This window comes from Vitis vinifera, chromosome 18 (assembly GCF_030704535.1).
Source record: "Vitis vinifera cultivar Pinot Noir 40024 chromosome 18, ASM3070453v1".
NCBI lineage: Eukaryota > Viridiplantae > Streptophyta > Magnoliopsida > Vitales > Vitaceae > Vitis > Vitis vinifera.
Genome location: NC_081822.1, coordinates 10,390,222 through 10,407,566, shown reverse-complemented (window position 1 = coordinate 10,407,566; position 17,345 = coordinate 10,390,222). Strand labels below are relative to the sequence as shown.

General features: G+C 34.1%; 2 protein-coding genes across 6 annotated transcripts; both read right to left on the bottom strand.

The window, feature by feature from the left end:
• Positions 1-53: 53 nt before the first annotated feature.
• Positions 54-10,076, bottom strand: LOC100254062 (COP9 signalosome complex subunit 4). Of its 2 annotated transcripts, XM_002282975.4 has the most exons (14): positions 9,733-10,076; positions 9,482-9,633; positions 8,880-8,983; positions 8,711-8,771; positions 7,853-7,945; positions 7,655-7,755; positions 6,298-6,406; positions 6,166-6,210; positions 5,888-5,956; positions 5,694-5,785; positions 5,534-5,576; positions 1,352-1,411; positions 774-833; positions 54-506 (listed from the first exon to the last, which is right to left on the bottom strand). In XM_002282975.4, exons 1-14 carry the CDS (start codon positions 9,860-9,862, stop codon positions 432-434), a joined length of 1,194 nt encoding a protein of 397 aa, XP_002283011.1. In that variant the 5' UTR covers positions 9,863-10,076; the 3' UTR covers positions 54-431. The 2 variants fall into 2 exon arrangements, with proteins under 2 accessions (XP_002283011.1, XP_059590418.1); XM_059734435.1 differs by lacking the exons at positions 54-506; positions 774-833 and having other exon boundaries at positions 1,387-5,576.
• Positions 10,077-12,129: 2,053 nt separating this feature from the next.
• On the bottom strand, positions 12,130-16,313 carry LOC100248954 (eukaryotic peptide chain release factor subunit 1-3-like). 4 transcript variants are annotated; one of them, XR_009464891.1, is made up of 3 exons: positions 16,196-16,313; positions 13,120-14,602; positions 12,130-12,722 (listed from the first exon to the last, which is right to left on the bottom strand). XR_009464891.1 is itself a non-coding variant. In XM_059734434.1 (2 exons), the coding sequence occupies exon 2, from the start codon at positions 14,561-14,563 to the stop codon at positions 13,250-13,252; it is 1,314 nt and encodes a 437-aa protein (XP_059590417.1). In that variant the 5' UTR covers positions 14,564-14,602; positions 16,196-16,313; the 3' UTR covers positions 12,130-13,249. The 4 variants fall into 4 exon arrangements, 1 of the variants encoding a protein (XP_059590417.1); XR_009464889.1 differs by having other exon boundaries at positions 12,130-12,505; XR_009464890.1 differs by having other exon boundaries at positions 12,130-12,505; positions 16,084-16,204.
• Positions 16,314-17,345: the final 1,032 nt, after the last annotated feature.

The window sequence follows — 17,345 nt, the reverse complement described above, 5'->3', positions numbered from 1 at the left end:
TTGGAATTGCCCATCTATTCTCCTTTTTTCTACATCGCACAAACCCAGTTGAATTAACAAGCTGAAGAAGGGGCACATGTGCCCATGTTCACTTGAACAATAGAATCAAATTAAACATAGAAGGTAACATCATTAGAACAACCAAACCCTTGGCTCACAATATACAAGAAATATTAAATTTGAAGACCAGGAAGCCATTGCCGACCATGAGCTTAAATCAATCATACAAAAATGCAGAATATGAACATGAACAGGATATACGAGCATGGGGTGAGGCAAGTGCAAAGGTCGCCATTTGTTAAGCCATGATGATGCCATATAACTTCTGATCTAGGTAGACAAGATAAACCAATGCTGAGAAAATAACATGCAAAACTGTAGTTGAGTGATTTGAGTGGCAAGTCCGTCTGCTTTGTTGTCATCAACGTGGATCAGACAGGAATTGACAAGCCCTTCTTCGCCATGCTATCAAGAACATCATTGAGAGCTTGGCAGAGGCCAACAATCTGCAATGTTCAGTCAGTGCAAAACTAAGAGCCAAGTAAAAATTAAAGGTCAATGCCATTCATCTTATTAGAATCTGGCCAATATTGTGCTTAAATGCTGATATTTGCTTATTGGCAATACCTTTTTTCCCCATTGCGACTTGGAACCTAGAACCTCCCACAAACCCTCTCAACCCTTTACCACTTGAACCAGGACTCAGAGCTAGTACCCTATGTGATATTTATGAAAGACATATGTGATGCCATGCATTTAAGACAGATAATTACCTGTTGATCCCACTGTTGTAACTCCTCAGTGTCATCCTCAAAATGTATAACAGCTTCCACCTGATATACAATTTTTTTTCATATAAATAATGTTCTTCAGTGTCATTCTCAATCACAATAAATCCCTATTATAAATTCAATCATATTCCACCTCTCCAAAAAATCCTCCAAATGTGGAGTATGGCTCCTATTGCAAGAGTATACCTTGCAGTAAAAAAAATATGGAACATAAAACTGCATCTGTTTGGATACACTTCTTATTTTTTGTTTTCAAAAATAGAAAAAGGTAGTAACCTCCAAGGGTATTGGTTTTAAAAACTGATTAAAAATTTTGAGATATTAAAAAAATTTTACCACCTCAAATTTTAAAATTTTTAGAAGTAATTTTTAAGGATATAAGGTAAGTTACACTTTATAAGAGTTTTTACTTTTTATACAGAAGTTTCTATTTTGAAAAACAAAAAACAGGAAGTTTATCTAAACGAATCCTAGGAACCAAGATTTCTAAATTCTCATTTCACCATAAATGGTGACAAGAGTAAATTTAGCAAAAGCTAAACCAAGATAGTCATCCACACCTGATCAATAGATCCCCTCATTCTATCCTCATAAATCATTCTTGACGCTATCTTCTCGGCCTGTAAAAAACAACCAGCCAAGTATTTAAACAATAGTGAACATATTAACCCAGAAGATTCAGATTCACTGGGGCTCTCAGACAACAGAGAGAATCTATATTGTAAGTGAAAAAATGGAATTTATTCTTCTATGACATCAAAGAGGAGAGCACCTGGAAAGTATAACATGTCTTTGAGAGAGAGTGAAAGAGATCTTGTTAGAAGCAGATAAAAAAAATCATGTTACATTGTCTTGGACAAAGTGGAATTGCAAGAAGTACAAGGTTGGGTTAGTAATTACAGCAAAGAGATACGGGGAGAAAGCAGATAAAAAATGATGTTACTTCTAGTCTTGGAAAAAACATAATTGCATGTATGGGTATAAGGGAAGATTAGTAAATAAAGGATATGGACAAGATAACATGGTCTAAGGGAAGATCAATAAATAAAGGATATGGACGGGATATCATTGTCCAAAGTTGCAGTATCGATAGCTGACTTAGGAAGTATGCATAATATATTAATTAAAAAAATATAAAAAATTAATGAAAATTTTCAGAAATATAATTACAATTAGATGAACCCAACAAACTAATAAAAAAATCCATTACAATTAGATGAACTCGACAAACTACTAAAAAAAATTCCATCACATTTGAGATTGATTCATGACAATATTAAAAATAAAAAAGTCTTAATACATAATTATATCAATTTTATACCCAATAATAAATTTTGGTAATTGATATATCAAAAGATTTTTTTTTTTATAAGCAAATGTGTGTATATATATATATATCTTTTGATATATCAATTACCAATAAATATAGAAACTGTACTTTGCTGAATGAGAAAAAAAATTATTTTCACAATATAAAAAATAATAATAAAATATGATTGACAACAAGTTAATCATTGTTTGTAAATAAGTCATTTTGAATTTCTTATTCTTAGTCATGATTAAGATATTTTCTCTTAATTGATGTGGGTAATCTACAAGAAATACAAAGATTCTCTATTTTTTTGCCTCTTAATTGCATTGGATGTAAGTCAGATTCTTGTGACTTGAAGTCCTCTCCCGAGTTAGCCGAATCGAATAATTCATGTTAAGAGTTGCGATTGAATTGTTATTGAACAGCACAATACTCAACTCACATCTCGAACTGGTCACAACTATGACCAATAAGGATAAACCTCCACCAAGTTGTAACAGTCCCTATGGATACTTTGAACCAAGCAAGATAAGCAAAAAGATTTACAAGGGTAGATCTCCATGGAGCTTAGAATCTGTACATAGAGAAAATGGAAAAGAGTAGAGCTAGGAAGAAAGTTTTACTCCACAAGGATAAATTGGGAACTAATTCCCTTGAAGTGCCCATTCAGCTATGTTAGAATGGGACCTCAAAAACTCCCCCAGTTTTGACATCATAGCACCTCTCAGCTAGAGTAACTTCAACTTTTATTGAGGGAAGCAGAAAAGAATAACAGATCAAGTAATAGTCAGAAGGTTTCAAGCTTTTTGGATTGTGTTTTGAGAGGTCAAGAGTAAATAGGGAGTGAGTGTAAAAACCAGACATTTTGCCTTGGGGGCCCCTTCCACACACTAATAGCCCCAGTACCTAGAAATAACAGAAAATCAAGTCATCCAAACGGGAGGAATGAAAACACAAGACAAGACAACACAAAAGTTACTTATCTACCATCATGAGTTGTGAAGCCTCCAACCTAACCCCCAAGGCAACACTGTGGCATCATTTAATTAGTATTCTAGAGCACTTCACTTGCTTCCAAGAGCACATTAGCCCAGTCTAGAATGCTAGAGGGAAATAAACTTCAAGAACACATGCAAATCTCATCTGATGGCAGTTTTGCGTGACCAAGTAGCCTCTCATAATTAACCATGTGAATATAAAACCTAAAAGAGAGGCCACAGTCACAAGTAATAGTGCTACTAGGTTGCAGAAACTCCATACTCAATATGCACACCCTTCATTAAAACTGGACCACTAGGCAATGACCATTGACAATCAATATCATCGTATCAGGATATATTACTCTGACCACATGTTCACCAAACTAAACCCACCTGTCGAAAAAATTGAAGTTTGAAATAAAACAAGCACTAGGCAACCCTAGTGTGTATTAACTCAACTTTAACACAAAACAGTTTTTGATCATGCACCAAGTGTTCCAAGATAACTCACCAGTGCAAGGTTAAATTACTCAAAAGTCTAACATTTCACTAGCTTCCATCCATAAGAACAAGGAAATGGTCATTGACAATCAATATCATGATACCAGGAAATATTACTTGAACCACATGCTCAAGAACAATGATGAAAATATCGGTAATCACGGATATATCGGTAACTTGATTTTACGGATATATCGGATATATCGGAGAAATATCGACGGATATTTTGGAAAAAAAATTTTGATAGGCAAAAAATTGATCAAAACTCATAAAAATGTAAAAAAAAACCTCATAACAATATAATTAGAAGTATAATAGATAATTTAAATTTATTTTGTTGAATAATTTGATATATATATTATATGATTTGCGATATTATATGTAATTATATTATGTGGGTTAATAAAAAATATGAATTTTGTAATTATGCATTTATTATCAAGTTTCATACAAAATTTGATTTTATTAAATACAAATAATTTATATATATTAACTTGATTTTATTAAATACCAATAATTTGTATATATTATCACATATCTGTTGGGGCTAACTTTGGATCGTTGGATCACATTTTGGACCATCACCATCGAGTCATGATTTGTTTCCATTTTTTTTTTTTTTTATCTCTACTAAATTTTTAAAAAATCAAAAGGCCACCCATCCGAAAAGCCTTTTGCTGAATACCCGCTTCTCTCACTCAGGCATCAAAAAGCCCTTGACTGAAGCTGCCCTCCGGACGAGAGAATCGGCCCCAATTTGCTCTTTCACTCTCAATCCTCGCAGGTTCTAATCGAATCATTTATTACCTTTTTTTTTTTGCAACCCCTGTTTGATTCCCAAGAAAATCCATCCCCCATTCAATTTCCGGGAAAATCCATCCCCCATTCGATTTCCGGGAAAATTCATCCTCGTTTGATTTCCGAGAAAATTCATCCTCGTTTGATTTCCGAGAAAATCCATGCAAAACCCTCAAGGAAAACCAAAAAAATTGTTTTTTTTTTTTTTTTCTCCCTGTGTTTTCTGATCTGTTCTAGGGTCGCTTTGCTTTTGTGCCATTGGATTTAAATTTCACGAACCCTAAATCCGCGATTTTTGAGCCAGGCTGAAAAACAACCTTTGCCTGCAAGTCATGATCAGATTACTAAGGAACATCTTATGTTTTTTTTTAAAAAAAAAATAAAAATTGGACAGATTTTGTATCCTGTGCGCGGGCTGGACTGGTAGGAAATATCGGGAAATTTCTCGAAAAATAGACGATACAAACCGAAATTTCACCGATTTTTTGCTTGCAGCCATGTTTCGGTGATTTTTTCGCCGATTTTAACAGAAATTTGGCGAAATTTCTCCCGTCGACATTTCGCCCCCCTCTTTCGTATCGCCGGCCACCGAAACCCGAAAATTCGGCGAAATTTCCGCGAAAAAAATGGAAACTTTCATCCTTGCTCAAGAACCTCATCCACCCATCCAAAACAGGAGCTAGAAGGAAACAAAACAAACATAACCAATCAAAGCGTACATTTAATCCTAGATCTGAACAGTTAGAATCAATCTTTTTGCTCATGTACAAACTGGTCTATCAAAGAACCATCCTAAAATGGTTCCATTCTGTAAGAGTACTGGAAAATCTAACATTTTCGTGGTTTAGATCCAAAAATAGATAAAGATCGAATCAGCACAACAAAACAAAGTGAAAGGGACACACAAAATCTTAGACAATGCATGCTACAAGCATTGTATTCCCAAGCCCTTCCCTCAGAATAGGGATAGTATAACATAATAGACAATGAACAACATATGGACCATGGGGATGCATGTAGGCTGGCATTATTGATGCAATAGCCAAACATGCCTGAAAATAGAAATGCATAAAAAATCTTTTAAAAGTTAAAATAATAAAGAGACAAAGGTGATCCAATTTTAGAACTTTGGCATCAAGATAGAATTGTACCTTCTGAGGAGCAATGCCCAGCAATGTACCTAGCTCATCAAAGCTATGGCAAAGATACAGTTAAGAATTAAAAAATTATTAGCATAAATATGGATAATTCTAGTAAGATAGGGCAAAATTTGAAATTAAAGGAAGACAATCAATTGTGCATATCTCCAACCTTATATTTGTGTAAAGCTTGCTTGCACTCAAAAGATTATGCTCAATCATTGCACGATCCAACACAGTAAAATTGTCAGGTAAAAGTGCTTTCTGTTGGAAAAGGAAAGGTGTGAAGACACGGTGTCACATCCAACAAAAGGTGAACTCTGTAAATATACGATCTGAAAACTGAAACAGCAAACTTATTAGAACCTGATGGGCTTTTAGTTCTTCAGCGAAGGCATCGATTTCAGGTTTTCTCAAAATTCTCTCCAAATACACCTGGTAAATTCTATATTAGGCTTGCCATAAAGAAAACAGCAAAGGTTTAAACAAAAGCAGATATGAGAAAATACATGATATTTTTTTTGATGGGCATGACAAGTCAACCAATATTTGTAGCATGAGAACAGTATCTAAACACATCATAGGAACAATGTGTATATGCCTTCAGTGTGTGTGTGTGTGTGTGAGAGAGAGAGAGAGAGAACCTTTTGCAATATAGGATAAATCTTCAACTTTGAGCAGCGTTCATCCTGAACCAAATAAATGTTTCAACAAAAATGCAAATTGAAAATACAATTTGAGTATCAGACTTGTATTAATCACGAGAAGGTATTCACTTTATACAAAGTCGCCAGAACACGAGAACGTTGAGGACCTGCAGCAGCCAAAATTGTGCATGTTACAGCAGCAGATAGAGCTTGCTCCAATGCTTCCTCGTCAATCAACCTGACATGAAATATTTTAGCGAAATCTATGAACTAATATCTAAGTGCCAATAAGGCTATCAAGTACAAAGAAAAAGGGAATGAAATAGAATCCTATAAAAAAGGACAGAAATAAAATCCTATAAAAAGAGGGAGATAGAACAAGTGTCCAACAGGTATGTCACAAAATGATCATTGCCATTATATTTTCAAAAATAAATAGAGGGAACAAAGCTCTATAAAAAAACCCAATCAAATTCAAATTCCTCCTTGTGGGTATCTGATTTCAACAAGAATACCAATACAAGGAGAAAAGAGGCATTCATAATATGCCATAGAGCAAGACACCGTTGCTTTACTCATCAAAAAAAAAAAAAAGTAAATGCCATAGAGCAAGAACACCAAAACCCTAAGTCAAGTTTCTCTCCTATGGGGGACCAAACTTATCTGACAATAAGCATTTGGTTATACATTCTATGCCTCGCCACGACCTGTGGAAGGAGTAATCCATTTCTAGTCACAGCCATCAACTCTGTGTAGGCTCATTGCTATATTCAAACCAACTCAAAAACCAGATCGGTTGGATTTTTCAAATTTAATTAACATATCATGACTCATATACCTGGAGATGCCAAAAAATGTCTGGGCACAAACTCCTCTTTTTTCAGGAGAGGATTTAGGCTGATTTCATGTGATAAATGGAGGAAATCTGGAAAGGGCCACCCAGTTTTGAAGCAAAGTTATATCTTCAGTTTCAGCATCCTCCATTTTCATTTCTTAAAACTTTAAAAATTAGAAGACACTGCAAGCAGGTATAGAACCCTGTCTGCATCGCCTGTAAGGTTTCCTCCTTAATAAGTTAATATAGTCCATATTTGCCTATACAATGCTAGGTTTGAATATTATAAATGCAAGTTCAATGAAGCATGATTAAGCAAATCATTTAAAATTCAACCAGAGCATCAATAACAGGTAGGTAACTCATTTAAGATTCAATTTCTTGAAATCAAATCGATTCAACTGAGGTGACAGGAGATCAAAAACCATGACATGAACAAATGGTTGCCAGCAATAAACAATACTGAGGACGCATAGTTGGGAGGGGGAAACAGCAAAGATTGCAATAAATTAGATTCTGTAGGAAGTCAACAGATTTTCTACAGTAGGTATTAGCTATTAGGAATCCCTAGATCCATACGCCAAGCAATATGCCATAAATTCACAGAGAAAACACTTGTCAAAGAACTTCAGTAAAAATTCATATACATACTCATCTCCTATTTGCCGTTTCTCAATTTGGGATATGTCATAATATCGTAATGCTGCCTCCAAGAACTTCCTCTTCAAATCTAAAATCCTAGCATAACAAACCTGACAATAAGGGATGTATTAAAAATAAATTAGTTAATACACTAAAGATTCAAAATTTTAACACAACTATCATAATTGACTGTCAAACAGTGTCAACCTTGTACTGTAAATTCAATACTTCATGCTGACTGTTGCTAACCAAGAATGAGGCTTTATTAATAAAAGCTTCCGCATTAACAGCATCATCATCCTGCCAAAGAAGCAAAAAAGTGGTGAAGGTTGCAATTCCTATTTTTTTTTATATTAAAATCCCCAATTATGGAATTAAAACCACAAAACAAGCATATTAAAAACAGGAACACACATGCTGCATTTTAAAGGGCATCAGGTTTCACAACTGAAAATCCAACCAATATGAGGACAAGATTAATACAACCAGATAAACTTGAACTTTCTTTAGGATAGTTAGAAGAGATAATCAGAAGTTATTGATGTAAGAAATCCAATGATCCTTGTTCATCCAAACCCCTACACATCCAACCAGTAATTATCTCTATAGAAAATACATAAAACTAAAATTACCCATCCTGTGTTGTATAGCGTGTCAACAGTTGTGAAAATCTATAATTCACTTTACAATATGTTACACACTTACTAAACACCCACTTGTCTGAAATTGAAATGCATAGAAAAGCAAGCACCCATGAAACTACTTCCTTGTGAAATAATCTGTAGTGCACATGATTCCATCTATGCTTAGTATGTTCCGATAGGACAGTAAAGATAACTCTCCATGGTTCTACACCCAATTGCAAATCCTCCAACTACTAATGAACTATTTTTCATTCAAATAGGCACATACAATCCAGGCATCTTAGCTGAGGAATTGCAACATCTGGAAAACAGTACTCATTCCTCAAGACTCCTTGAGGAACTCTCACATACATAATAAACATTCATGAATAATCAATAAAGACTCCTTGGTTTAAAATTTACATAAAGACAAAGTCAATACCTCAAGATATAGACGAGCTATTTGGACACATTTCGACAATCTGAATGTATCATCAATAACCCTGGTGGGGAGACATCATAAAACAAAATAAATATCCCAGTGTTATGCCAAGGATGTATAAAAATCTTCACTGTTTCATGAGCAAAATAAAAGAAGACAGCTCCCACACCTCATTGTGGAGTCTAAATCAATGCCACTGAGCATCTGTGCTGCCTTTGACCACTGCTGCTCGGACTCATACAACTCAGCAAGCTTCTCTCTGATAACTAACACCTGCAACTCATACAAATAGATGAGTACTTTCACGTATCAAAGATGAACCAGAACAACAAAATATAAATGGAACACCATTCCCTTCAGGCACTTATGCCAACTAAGTGATAATCTGATAGTGTGGATCCAAACTACTAACATGAACAATGAAATCGACACTGAAATAACTTAGAATGTGACAAACAGGATAACAAAAGACTACCTATATGACATAGTCCACTTGTTTTATTATGAAAATCACAAAAATTAATTCAAACAACTAGGTAGCTACATTTTAGGGTTTCTTTACGTGACTTAATAATAAGGAAATTATATCAATAACAACTACTTAATTACTTTTTATTCCACAATTAATATTTGATAATGGAATGATGCACTCAAAAAAACCAAAAAAAAAAAAAAAATTTGACTTCCATGAGCAGTAGTATCATTCTCTAACCCTAACCCTAGGCGCTTATCATCCTCCAATAAATCCATACATAAATATCTGCAGCCAACCTGTTCTTCAAATGACACACACCGTGGCTGAATCTGAGTAAGGGTATAATGAGCAATTTCCTTTTGGGCCTCCGGCTTCAGCCTCCCCAATTCTTGAGCGAATATTTGCAGAAGTTGCCGCGAGACCACCAAAGGAACGTCGTCCGATAACACTACACTCCCAAAAAAAATGGGGGGAAATAACTGAACATTAATTCGAAATTGAAACCATCAAACAAAGCAAGAAAAAAATACTGAGTTGGAGAATTAACTGTGATCGATGAATTTCCTGGCCTGTGCGATGTCATTTGATGTGATGACAGAGGAAAGAATGAGTTTGTACTGCTCGATCTTTTGCCTCTGATCGCTGATGGCAGAGGCGCTCGCGAAGGCACTGTCCATGGCCGATCACTTTGTGCTTCTTCGGTGAGAACCAAACCCTAGTTTTTGAGAGTATCTGGATCAGTGCACGGCTAGTTTGGCACAGAGGAGGTGAAACCGGACGGGTTGAAAATATATCAAAAATGGGTATTTGCTTCTGAAATAAAATACTCTTTTATTTGTAAAAATAAAAATAAAAATACTCTTTGATTTGCATGTTATAAATAATCATCCCAACTTATAAGATTTATTTAAATGTTTATAAAGACATTTGAAAATTAGAAAAATGTCAAAATTATCCTTTTCAGTTTTTGAATATCTTACTACTTTTTTTTAATTCTATCTCCTATTATTATTATTATTGTTATTATTATTATTATTATTATTATTCATTATTCATTTTATTATTTTCAATGTCGATATTAAAATATTAGTATAAATATTTTCTGTATTGTTTTCAATACAAGTGTTTTTCAACAATATCAATAACAATTAATAAAAACAACCATAAGGGTTATATAATAATATTATTATTAAATTTTAAAGATGGTATTAATAATATTTTGCTTAATAAAAAATAAGATGAAAATAGATAATAATAAATAAAACATAAAATAGATTTAAAAAAAAAACCATTTTTGTCTTTTTCACTTCCATATCCTACTTATTTATAAAGTTTTGTAACTTTAAGTTAATCACACTCCTCTACCTTATAAAGCTTAATTTTCTTAATTCTCCTCAATTTTAAGTCTTCAACTAATTTCAGATAGCAAAAATAAAATAAAAACACAAAACAATTTTTTGTTTTTAAAAGCAAAAAAAGGTCAAATAATGTTTTCCAAATTATTTTTATTTGCATTTTTAGAATTATTTTAAAAATAATTATATAAATACCGAAGACTAAAAATAAAGAACTATGTATAAATTTTACTTCTAAAGCATATCTATAAAAAAAAAAATTACATGCTAAAAATATTTTTATTTTTCAAATAAATTTTAGTAATGCAAAACATTGAAAAAAAATCAAAACTGTTGCAAAAACACCTCTCAAATATGAACAAAGTTTCCTTATGCAATATAACTTGAAAAAACACTGAAGGAAGACTGAAATTTCTCGTGAACCCTTCGTCATTAACTAAAATAATATTATAATTGTGTTTACCCTTTCCTCATTAACCTCGTGACAGATGCTTTTGTCTTAAGCGATGAATTACAAAACATTTAAAAATACGAAACACATTTTTAAAGATATGATGATGAATTCAAAACCAAGGGAGTCTACAATTAGACAGTTATTTCAGAAGGTCCAGACTCATTTTTCCTTGTATGTTCTGCACCCTGTCGTTATTGTTACATCCCGCAATAAGCCACCTCTTGATATAATTTTAATTTTATCGATGGAAAATAAAAATAAGCGATTTAAAATTTTTCACTTATTTAATTAAGAACCTTGCACAATAATTTTATCCATGTAGCCTAAACTAGCATTCGTTGATTGCGCGTATATTATATATGGCCCTGCAGCTAATATCAAAACATGGACTTGTTACATAAGAAAAGAAAAAAAAAACACATTTTCAAATAATCATTTCACTAGGAAGGCTTATGAAAAAGTTGGATACCAAAGATTGATACTTCCCGGTGCAATCGTATTGAAGAATCATGATTGATTTTACAATTTTTCTGGACTCTTGGATGGAGTCAAAATATATTCCATTGAAGCTTTTGAAGAAACAAGCCAGTAATATTATTGGAATTGGATAGTGAAAAAAAAATTATTATATAATACAATCCATGTAGATGAAATTATTCGTTAAGAGTTATTTTGTTAGATTATGGAAGAAAGAATAATAATATTATTAAGCCGACGATATTCTTTCATCTATTATCAATAGAAATATTTGCGAGAGTAATACCATGACAACCTCAGGAGGTATAGTCTCTTCAACGTCATCTCTCTAGCCCACAACAAAACATAATACGATTCCACTGAAAGCTGCACCCTCGCAAATCACTAATTGTCTCGACTGGCCTACAGGCATATCACCTCAGTATTCTAAACAGGCCCCATAAAGCAATATCATACTAGTTGGACACGGGTCAAGTACAAATAAAATAATTGCTCAAAACTACGCTATGTGAATTACTTAATGAGTTAGGCCAAGAAAAAGCTCGTATTCACATGTAAAACATCTTAATCCTTGATTCCAAAGCAAAGAACATTTCATTTTTACGAAAATGCCCTTTGCTTTTATGGTTTTAGACAATATAGCACATACCTTTTGGCATAGGGTAAAGTAGTTTTGCTATTTCATTATAATACCGGCATTCAAAGGTATATCAAGCCATAGTCCATCAAATAAAGTGGGCCATCAATCTATGTTATGCCACTCATAAGTATAACATATTCAGCAGGGAAATCCTGCATAAACTTGAAACAAAATACTTAAAGGATGCGCATAACTTCTTCTGAGAGAAGAACCATAGTAGATGTTCACCATAAACCAACCGATAAGGTTTCCAGAGAACTGCTGCAAAGTATCAGCATCTTTTGTTCCAGCCAAGCCATCCACTGAAGCAAAGGAAAAGTAAGCTTTCACACAATCTCCTCCAAGCAAAAAAGTAGAAGCCATTCATTGCGCTCTTAAATCCAGGCATTCCCAACTGCTCCATCACAAAATCCACATGGAATGAATAATCATGAGTAAGGTGGATAAGCCTTGAATGAAAAATATAAGCTTCCTAAGTTCCTAAAGCTGGTAAAGAGAGCAAGGCCGGTCAAATGTTGGACAGCAACCCATGCAGATTGGATAATGCTCCAGCTGGATTCAAATCAAGCAAGACAGCAACCCAATCCTCATCTCTAACCCAAGCTTCCTGACTAAGAGCCGAATGTATTCAGGTTTGGGGTTAAACTTCAATTGTGAGAGTTGCTTGAAAGAATGTGTGAATTTCAGAAATCAACCAAACGAAAAACTCACAAATTAAACAGGTTTTTTACCATTTCAAGAAGTTAAACCAAACAACACGAGTAAAACCTATCAAAAAATCTTAGAAGGCCTTAAAATCTGTTGACATGGAAGCTCTTGATGAAGTTTTCAAAACATTATGCCATATATATATAATATATATGCAGAAAAGCTGGGATCTCCGGTTGCATCAGGCATCAACAAGTGCAAGACACATCCCAAATCAAAGGGGTATTCCTATACTATGAAATGCTATCTTTAGAGAGAGAGAGAGAGAGAGAGAGAGAGAGAGAGTTCAAAGGTAAAAACCTTGATTATATCTCCATGAAAGTTTTTTGGACATCAAGATAGCAGCAGCAGCAAGAGGCCCCCCATCTCGCGTACCAGTGCAGGCATTTGACCCCATCTGCACCAGCACGGGGGAACAGTTGATTGATTGCTATTCAGAATCATCGTAGTTTTCTCCATCATCAGAAAGCTCATCAAATGATCGCATGTCTAGCTGGTAACGGAGGATTCCACCAATCCCACCAAAGCCCCTGCAGAACTGGGATCCCTCTTGTGATTTGTTGGTGACAAACTCAAGTGTACAACCAAAGCGCTTGTACTCATTGGCAAACCACTCTAGCAATGACATCTTTTCCTGAACCTCCAATTCAGCAGAGGTAGCTGAATCCCTGAAGGTGTTTTGATCAGCCTCTTGTTCCTTGTTCAAGTGTTTTATGACAATCTCACCTGTGCTGCTGTTTTTAAGAACATACCTATTCATGTCCAGATTCTCCCACACAATCAGTATCTCAACAGCACCCATCTCCAAAGCTTTCAGTGTATCTTCCACACCAAAGACATACTTTCCAGTGTCCTGACTGATCTCCTCAAAGTATTTACCAATCAAGCGCTTCTCCTGAATGAACTTCACATTGGATAAGATCTCTGAGGACAACTCGATTGCCTGATTGAAACCATTCTCCCCTCCATAAGAAACATCCACTACATTAAGTATTTTGGCCTGAAGACGGGGATCAAACATGTCAGACTGACTCAGCTCAGTCTTGAAGTCAGCTGAGCCAGCCAGTATTAATCCTGCAACATTGGGCTGGCTAGTGGCAGGATTGATAAAAAATTGTGTAGCAAGCTCTGCTGTCTTCCTCACATAGTTGTGACGCTTCTCCATTCGAAGACGAGCAAACCGTAGTGCTGATTGCCCGCCTCTTCCATGTTTCTTTGGGAGGTCAACAGTAAATTTATGAAGCACCTCACGAGTATTGCCACTTAATGTGCCAAAGAGGGTACCATTTCCATCCATAACAATAAAACCAAACTTGTCATCAGATTCCAAAAGTTCATTCAATGCTTCTGTATGGAATTTGTTGTCACATAGGTAAAGGGAAGCATTTATAGGCCTAAAAGGCTCAAAGTCAATAGTCACCTTCTTCTCCTTTCCATCTTCTGTCACAATAGTACCAGTGTACAGCACAAGCCCATTGGGAGGAACCTTGTTGTACAACTTCAATCTTTGCTGTGCAGATGTGATTGCTCCCAAAACAGATTGACGATTCACCCTGCTTTTAATGTTTGAAGCTGTGCCAAACTCATCTCCCAGCATCTTAGTAACCCTTGATATTTGATCCCGCGGAGGCATGATAAGAGAAATCATGCTTGTCCCGTTGCCTCGAGCAGCTTCCAGTGCCTTGATCAACTTTTTGATCTTCCATATCTCAATGTTCTTATCTGTTTCATGACCATCTGCCATTGTAAGTACGGTACTAACTGTGGAAGCTAACTGATTTACCTGCAAAGAAAAAATAAACTTTGAAAATTCTGGGAGTTTGATTATGCACAGGAGAAAAGAAAACTAAAAGGTGCAGATTCCTTTAAAAAAAAAGGCATGAAAGCAATAAGCATACAAAAACACGTGAAGGAGAATTATTGAGGAATAAGGTACTATTTTGGACTAGTTGGATGTTGAATTTCAAAAATTGGAAAAATATAAATTGGGAAGACAGCACTACGTTAAGTGCAGCAAAGAGAAAGGTTAGTTGAATACTGTAGTTTGGACATCAGAGTGTCAAGCAAGTGTACAACTTGAGCACAGCTCATATTGGATTGTCAACATTCAGTCTATAAATATCATCCAAGCAAAAGCTTCAGAATTGCCTACAGAAATGTTTCACTCTCTCAGCCAAAGGCCTGCTTTCACTTGTTACAAGTAGGAATACAAAACCTTACTAAGGGGTTTCAAATGGGCAAAAGGGGACAAAGAGATGAGAGGAGGAGAAGAGGAAAAGAGGGGGGTAGGGAAGAAGGGGGAGTTGAGATGTGGGGTTGCACACTATAAAAAATATATAAAAAATTGCATAAAAAATAAAAAGCAAAGATATTTGCACATTGGTGGACATGTGAATACCTTTATACCTTTATATGAGTAGGTTCAAGTCTCGTGCATTCTCTATTTTATATAGTTTAATAACAAGAGATAATATTTAAACAGGTAGACTTACTGGTTATGCACCACATTCCGATTTTCTATATTGAAACTAATAAATATCATAGAATTTCCAAGACATTAGAAGTTCCTGGTTCCATTATAATGCAAACTACATACATCATGTTCAATCAGAATAAATTGTCCCTTATAATCGTTGTTTCCATGATAAATGAACCATCGAATAAATGGAGCCAATTTCTGCCTTGTTTAAGTTATTGCGAATGAAAATTTCAGAATTTGGGCCTCAACCCCAAATCCACCAAGGCAAACTACATGAATTGCACACTAGCTTAACATTTCACCATGGGCCTCATCTAGTTCACTGAAACTGTAGTTATGAATTTGAAAGAATGAAACATATAAGTGGACACCGTACACCACAAATTAGACCATGGAGCTCAAATCCAATCCACCCTTGCCGAATTAGTGAACTGCACCCCATCCAAACATTTGGAGCTGAGCTTAGTTTTGCAATTTCAATCCTAAAGAATTTGGACATCTTACTTTGGTTATCTGCCGAGTTATTGCGGATTCGTAGTAATTGATTTTGAATTCAATCCCAAAATTAACTGATATAGAAAACAATTGACCACAACTTCGGTTCTCTCTCGATAAGATTCAAAAACAGAGATCGAGATTCACAACAAAAAATTTCACTGAACATCTATTATAATTTGAAAGAGACAAAAACGACATATAGGGAAACTACACAGACCCTAGCTTACAAAAAGGAATTACAAAAATGACAAGCTAACAACATGCAATCAGATCTCAATGTCATATACATCGAATCACGGATTAGCAGATCTACTCATTGCCGAATGAAAAGGGATGGTTTAATAAGGTTTGCCTCTGTTTGGTTGCCTATTAAACGCAGGAACGTAAAAGAAAACTCACCTGAGCAACGATCCGCAGCCACCGCCTGATGCGTAGAGATTATGCTGAGTTGGAACCCTTTATGTAGGTTGATGCTTGAACCCTAACCCTACCACTCTACCATCAGTTGCTATTAATTAACCATGGTTAGTAATCAAAATCTCATATTTAACCTTGGGTACAACTAGTGTCCCAACCCAAGCCTGGTAATCCGAATCCAGCCCATTTCCAACTCGCTAGCCCAATATGTGGGTGAGTTTGTGAATTTATTAATATTTAAAAATTAATTTTATTTGTTATGAGATTATTTTCGAAGTGTTTAGTAATTAAAATTGACTATAAGTACTATACTACGCTATGTAAAAGAATTGCAGAAATAAAATATTCATTCTCTTATCAAGAATTAAAGTCTATCAATTTAATTGTTTTAATGGTGTCAAAATAATAAATAATTAACCCTCATTTTAGTTTTTGGTAAATATGAGGGGAAAAAAATGAATAAATAAAAACAACAACGAAAAAATAAATTTATATCAATAATTTTGAAGGAAAATATAATAAAAATAACAGATAAACAAAATTATGAAAATGTAACATTGATTAAATTTTATTTATATTTAATAAATTATTTTTATATACTTTTTAAAATTTATTTATCTTATTTTTACTCTTTTAAAAAATAATATAATTTAAAAATACATACATTTCTATTTAATTTCGAGTCTTTTTATAGTATATTGAACTTGATAACATCGTTTTCTCTATATTTAGTTATATGAAAAATGTTAAGGAGATGAAAGAAAAAATGCAAGGAAAAAAAAATTATAATATATTTATTTACTATGGAAAAATAAATCAAACATATTACAATTAGTTGTAAAATTATGTAAGTTTTGCATTATTTAATCTTTACATAAAATAAGAAAATAAGTAAAAATATATTTGAATAATATAATAAAAATAATTTATTAGCTTTAAATATATACCTTCCATTTGTTTATGAAATATACAAAAATTTAATTTTTAATCCCTCACTAATAGTAGTATAATCTTTTATTTTTTATTATTCAAAACTTTTATGCTGTTCAAAAAAACAAATGACATTGTTGTAGAGATGATTTAGTAATACATGTTAAGGTTTATTTAATTTATTCAAAATAATCATTATGTT

What these genes read in the sequence shown, in the direction of transcription:
- LOC100254062 (XM_059734435.1), bottom strand. Translation starts at nt 9,862, where the DNA reads ATGGACAGTGCCTTCGCGAGCGCCTCTGCCATCAGCGATCAGAGGCAA. An exon ending in TTCTGGCGACTTTGTATAAA is followed by an intron (nt 6,211 to 6,297) that starts GTGAATACCTTC and finishes TATTTGGTTCAG; the next exon opens with GATGAACGCTGCTCAAAGTT. An exon ending in AAGCTTTACACAAATATAAG is followed by an intron (nt 5,577 to 5,693) that starts GTTGGAGATATG and finishes TCTTTGCCATAG; the next exon opens with CTTTGATGAGCTAGGTACAT.
- LOC100248954 (XM_059734434.1), bottom strand. Translation starts at nt 14,563, where the DNA reads ATGGCAGATGGTCATGAAACAGATAAGAACATTGAGATATGGAAGATC.